The sequence below is a fragment of the Siniperca chuatsi genome, linkage group LG2 (genome assembly GCF_020085105.1).
Source record: "Siniperca chuatsi isolate FFG_IHB_CAS linkage group LG2, ASM2008510v1, whole genome shotgun sequence".
NCBI lineage: Eukaryota > Metazoa > Chordata > Actinopteri > Centrarchiformes > Sinipercidae > Siniperca > Siniperca chuatsi.
In genome coordinates this window covers 12,396,005-12,402,495 of record NC_058043.1, presented here as the reverse complement: position 1 = coordinate 12,402,495, position 6,491 = coordinate 12,396,005, and the positions used below count along the sequence as shown (strand labels likewise).

The 6,491-nt window shown below is 41.8% G+C and overlaps 1 protein-coding gene across 1 annotated transcript; it reads right to left on the bottom strand.

Moving 5' to 3' along the window:
- Positions 1-493: 493 nt before the first annotated feature.
- Positions 494-6,257, bottom strand: LOC122866544 (cytochrome c oxidase subunit NDUFA4). Its single transcript, XM_044176315.1, has 4 exons — positions 6,043-6,257; positions 3,001-3,086; positions 1,758-1,821; positions 494-727 (listed from the first exon to the last, which is right to left on the bottom strand). Exons 1-4 carry the CDS (start codon positions 6,082-6,084, stop codon positions 671-673), a joined length of 249 nt encoding a protein of 82 aa, XP_044032250.1. The 5' UTR covers positions 6,085-6,257; the 3' UTR covers positions 494-670.
- Positions 6,258-6,491: the final 234 nt, after the last annotated feature.

Genomic DNA, 6,491 nt, shown 5'->3' with positions numbered 1-6,491 from the left:
CCATCAACTCCTGGGGGAAGTATCTGGCTCTTCAGCTGCTAAATGCTTGACTATGTTCACCAGCTAGTCACTGACTTTGTCTGTCTGCTGTGGGCTGCAAAAACAAAACAATGAGCTGAAAGACTCTAAAACACTCTGTAGAGCTCAGGGGAACTGCAGAGTCGGGTGATAATTCTCTGTGGGTTCGTCACTACGAGCGACCCCTTTCATATAAATGTAGTCATTTGATCCATTGCAAATATAAAAAATTTTGATCAGTGCATCTTTAATCAGAGACAGTTTGCTTCACTACCAGTTTAAACTTTTCAGTATCAGACCCTAACTTTTGACCTCTCAGCTGAGGGGTTCATACAAGAAAGAGAACTAACAGAAAATTTTAAGATATTCAATGCAAGATTAATTTTCATTGGCAATATCCACCCAAAGTGAAAGCATCTGAAACGTCGTAGCTTGTATACCACATTGTATATAATCATGCGCTAAAGAACCAGCCTTCTGTCTCATATGATCTTTAATAGTTTTTCTTCACAGGTTACAGTGTTAATTCAGAGCTCTTATTGTGGCGCATGAGGTGAGACTGAGGAAATGTTCAGGAAGATGTTTCACATCACTGAGGCAACAGCAGGGGGTCATGCCAAACTTGGTGCCCCTGGAGTTGCCTGGAGGACCTTTAGAAGTCAGGGCCATCTTTCTTCAGGTTCTTGTAGTCTGTGTTGACGGCCACAAACTGTGGAAGGCAGGAGGAATACATTTAAATCTGTTTTGCTTAAATTAAATTCATCAGTGCTGTCTTTAGGAGAATGCGTGGTAGAGAAAAAAAAGGAGGCAGGGGTGAACTCCTCTCCCCCCCCACCCCCGTGCAAATATAGACACACGTACATGCACGCACTAACCCAAACACACTTATGTACCATGTACCTAATTTATTTGATATTTTCCAGATTTGTCTCGCTGAGCCTTTCATGACAGCAGTTTGCATATGTCATGGATGAGATTATATATATATGACTGCATGCATGTGTTCTGCATTCATCACAGCCCTTCAACCATGATAAACACACATTTTTGCACTGGCAATGACTATTTTCTCCCTGTGTATTTTTCTTGATTGGTCTGCCATTAAAACCCTTCTCCCTCCCCTCTTTCCCACTTCCCCCTCCTCATTACGATCATTGTTTGGACTTCAGTGGAATTTCGATGCAAGACCTTTGCCTTGCTATCGAGAATTAAACATGCCATGTCCTGACCTTTTGTCTGCAGCGACTTTCATTCCACTGGCAAGCAACACAGCCTTGAAACCCTCAGAAAATGCTCTTTTCTCTGAAAAACACATCATCCAGATCTCCTCTTCTGGGACTTGTCAGATGGTTGTTTTTCTGCTCTATTTTGGGTCAGCGTTGTTAATATTTTCATTAGTTTGTCTGTGGCTCTGGCCTTGTTCAAGAGGTAAGGCATTATTACCAACCACTAAAAGCTCCCGGTTCCATCTGCCTTCATTTGTTTTTGAAAGACACTTTGTTTTCCCTTATTTGAACAGATGTGAAGAAAGCCAGGAAGCAGCCATGTTGATCTGACACTATTTTGCCAGCACTGGTTGGTCCAAATCTATTTTGGTAGGTTTTTAGGCTGATAATGAATGTGAGATTTTCAGTGACTCAATGAAACAATGCCATTCTTGTCTAGATTAGTTTTCTGGCGGACCTGATTGGTGTGAGCAGGTGTGTGGCCGTACAGTGCGTGACAGGGGAAGGAGCTACCTTGTACTGGTAGGTTGGGTCGAGCTTGTTCCAGGGCTCTGGGTTGTTCTTCTTGTCCCAGAAGCTGCAAATGTGGAAAGATTCAGAGCATACAGAATAAAGAGAGGAAGAAAAAACACAGGACATGAGCGTGAGAATGGCATGCATGATGAAAGAGGCATTCATGATGGAGGCAAAGAGCAACATAAAGAGCTGATGCAGAGAAAAAGAAGACAGAGGAACAGAAGGACAGAGACAAAAGGGAGATAAATACATAGATGCCGGAGGGAGACACAAGTTGGGGGGAAAAAGAGGCGATTATGAGATGCAATGAACTCAGCCCAGTGACTTGGCAGTACTTCTCTGTTCATTAACCAAAGTCGGGATTTCGCAGCGCTCCTCTGTAACTGTCCATCCCTCCTCCTCCCTCTCTGGCAGCACGTCACGGCGCCAAAGCACAAACAAAGAGACCGAGAGACTGATGGCAGAGCGGGCATGTCTCCCCCTCTCTCTCCATTACCACAAACACTAGACAGTCTCTGAGAGAGAGAGGCAGCCACTGACCACAGCACTCATCACCAGCTGGTGATGAGGTCAGGCTTTGTGGCTGACCCTCAGAACAAGTGATTCTGTGTGGCCCAAAACCGTGCACACTTTACTGTATGTGTGCGGTCAGACTCATCACAGATATATTTATCAGATATGTTGGCCAATAAGTAAGAAACAAAAAATTGCAGTACAGAAATACCAGTGATGAGATAACTAAACAGGAAATCATAATACTCTCATACAGTGGATCTAAATGTCATTGGAGGATCCTCCAGCTCTGGTCTCTTGTTTTGCCATTCAGAGGCAGCGACACAACATGAGCTTGACTAACTTGGCTAACTTACTTAGCATGCTACAGGTGATGGACAACAACTGGTGAACTTTCTGGGTAAAACACGCTCAGAATTCCTGTTCTGCACCTCTGAGTAGTAGACATAATGTCCTGTACTGAACGGTTCGGGACGAATACATGTACCGTTATACCCCATGTTGCTAACCTGGACCCAGATCCAAAAGGGGACCAGCTATTGGAACCTAACTCTGTTGGCAGTAATGAATATTCTCAAATGATACCCAGCTTTATTTATCCAACGTTTGGAGTCAGCTGACAATAATCGAAAAAAATTCTGTAAAATCTCACAGCATCAAAAGCAAGGTGGAAGATTACAAGATTAAGACTACAATGGCTACAAGTGTAGACAGATGACAATCTTACGTGACATGAGGGCCTCTTGCCAGACGGATCAGATAGAGGGTGGCCCCTGTGATGCCCACAGTCAGGAAGAAAAATTGAGGGATTAACTGAGGAGAGCAGAGGAGGAATGCATTAGTCTCAGACCACAGAGACATATGAAGGTAAACAAACATTCTATCAAGTGGTTGGCTGTGATGTGTACCATGAACATACACCTGTGTGAAATATACACACACACACACTGGTAGTTGTTATTCCTGTTTTTCCTCTCCCTACCCTCCTCCATATGCATGAGGCCCAGGCTGTGTGTGAGGTAACTCACTGTCAGCCTGGGTTGAATGGGCAAGGACGCGGTGGAAGAGAGCTGCCGCATCTCTGTCTGCCAGCCTCTCCTCCTCAATACTATACCTGTCAGACTAAGCGACAGCATAACACACACACACAAACACACGCTTTTATTTGATGTTCTGAGTTGTGATTACGACAGGAATTAAAATAGAAAAGCACATTAGGGGGACAGGGGATAATGTAATATGTCATCTTAAACACCCAAAGCTTAGCTGTGTCAGTCCTCTCACCATGCAGCATCTATTCATCAACACTACACTGTCATACATTTCCTGTCAATTTTGCAATGTGATACTCTATGAGACAGAGCGAGAGACAGGGAGAGCGAGTCACACCACTGGCGAACAGCTGTTCTCAGCCCACACAGATCTAGTCGAGCTGTAGAGATGACAGTTTGATCAGGTTGAACTGAAGGATGTCTCTGCTCAGCTGTATCTAGACTTCTGTCTTCTGTCTGATTGTGTCGCCACTTGCCTTGTTGTTGATTAGGAGAATGTCTGGTGATAAAACTTTGATATTCACTACCTTAAAGCTGCGGGAGGGAGATGAAGAAAGTATCCCTCCCTCAGCTACATACTCAAATACCTGTGTACTGATGGTTTAACAACTCAGAGCATGGACCTCCTGCTTCAGAGTTTTGCTCAAGTGATTAGACGATTAGCAGAATTGTCCTCACTTTTCATAAACTAATCGATTTAACTATTTAGGGTATTTCAGCACCAGTCTGTCTTAAGGGCCGTCCACACCATGAATGATAATTATAACGATAACTATGTAAGCATCCACACTGACAGATAACGTTCTGTAAACACAGCACTTCAGCTGTGTCACTGACTGGGCATCTTAGGAAAATGGATATTGATGACCTGTTACTGCTGTATTTTACAAATAAAGAGAACCAGAAGGATATGGGTTTACAAAATTCTTCAAAGATGAGGAGTTAGGAGAATCCAACACTGTTAAGAGAGTTGTCGTCTTTTGAAGAACAATTTTATTCATACTTTTTGTATGAGTCAAAATCAATTTGATGGTATCCTGGCGATCATCAGTAAGGGCCAAACGAACTTCAGAGACCCGTCAGCACCAAAGACCGTTTGGCAGTTTGTCTGAGCTAATTTGCAGCCTTATATTCAGATGGATTTTGATTGGCTGTCAGTTTTTCTATCGTTCATCAAATCTCTCTGAAAGTGATCCCAACAATATCATTCGCCACTATCCTTGTCATTATAGTTGTGGTGTGGACTCCGCCATCCACTTGAGTTAGAACAATTTTTAAAACAATATATTTATTATAGTTATCGTTCTTCTTGGTGTGGACGGCTCTTTAGTCATGTACTGTACAGTGTGCTCACCCAGCATGGGTCTTATGTTTGCTGAATTCTTCCCCAAGTAGGTTCACTGGAAAAAAGTTCATAGTGCACACCAAGTTTTGACTGCATACAAACACACACAAACATGCTAACTCACACACACACACACACACTACACAGATACTTTGCGCTGACTGTAGACGCTCAGCTTCGATCATTGAAGTAAACAAACAGCCATGCACACACAAACATACGGAAACAGGTCAGCTTTGAACACACACACACACACGCCCTAAGCAAATAATCAAGACAGGCCTGTGTGTAGGGAACTGTCCACTCCCCGGTGCTGATATCTTCATATTGTGCCACACAAGTGAGTGTTTCACCTTTTACCATTCAGCCTGACCGATTATAGGAAGTGTTTTATACTCGCTGGGGTTCGATACTGTTGCTGCCCCTATTACTTTTCTGGTGCACTGCCAAGCCAACCCTGTCAATCCATGAATTTAGGTCACCCTCAGCATAGCTCTGAGGCAATAGGGAAAAAGACAAGCACAAACAGCTTCTGTGTCTTTCTTTTTCTTTCTTTCTTTCTTCATTTTATTATGATAGTAAAATGAACATGGCAATGATACTAATTATGTGCAGTCACAGTACTTGTTTAACAATCCAGATGATCAAATCAGTAATTAGAATTGTTTTTTAATGTTATATGTAACAAAAGAATCTAAACTCAAATGTCCACTTACTAGCTTGTAGAGCTTTCAGCTCTATCTCACGGTCTTCATTCAATTAATGGAACTGGCTAAGGTGTTAATATTATATTAATGTCAATAGTTATTGTGGCAGATATTTTACACTAGCTTTTTTTATTGTCAGACCTGAGTAGTGTTGCAACTGATTGTTTTTATCAATCAATCTTTTGTGTGCAAAATGCTCATCATAAGTTTCCAGAGCTCAAGGGGACATTTTGTAATGCTTATTTTGTCTGACCAACAACCCAAAGCACAAAGATATTGAATTTTGTATCATATAAGACAAGCAGTAAATCCTCACATCTTAGAAGCAAATGTTTGCTATTTTTGCTTGAAAAGGAATGAATGACTCAAATGGGTCGTTTTTGTAAAATTGTATTGAAAAGTTTGACGGAAGATTGGTAGTTTTGTAACATTTTATGATCTGGTCAACAACAGGACAGTCACACATTGCTTGCAGCAAAATATTTTCAACCTAAAGTCATTTAATTTCTACTATTTATATTAAAAAAAAAAACCCAAAAAAAAAAACAATCTAACAATCTGTTTTTGGGCCTTGTGTACACATCAATATATGACAAAAAGAGCCTGATGTTAGTCATAGAAATAATCACAGAGCTCAATAGATACATCAATATGATGCAACCTACCCCCGGATGTTTCTTCGCATGTTGAAACATGAGCTTAATCATGTTTTATTATTCTTCCAAAAGAAGAAGCTAATAAATCCACCAAATAAAAACTAAATCATATAAAAAGAAAAACTGACAGCCAAAGTCTGATGAATGTATCCATATGAAGGAATGTCTCTGCAGATTTATAGAAAGAGTTGTTTGTTAGCTGAAGTACAGGATGTTGGCCAGCGCTGTGAAACATGTTGCCAACCCCCCCCCCCCCGTCCCTCTCCCTCCCTTTGGATGATTGAGAGGGTCAGAGGGGACAGCGAGAAGAGGGGAGAGAGGGAGAGACAGTCCTAATCCTCATAATCACATCTGTTGAGGACACTGTATGTTTCCACTGAGGCTCATTGGGTACTCAGTGTCCTCAGTGTTTTGTTATACAACAACAAAGCTGCAGGTACTGAAACTCAGATTTTTAC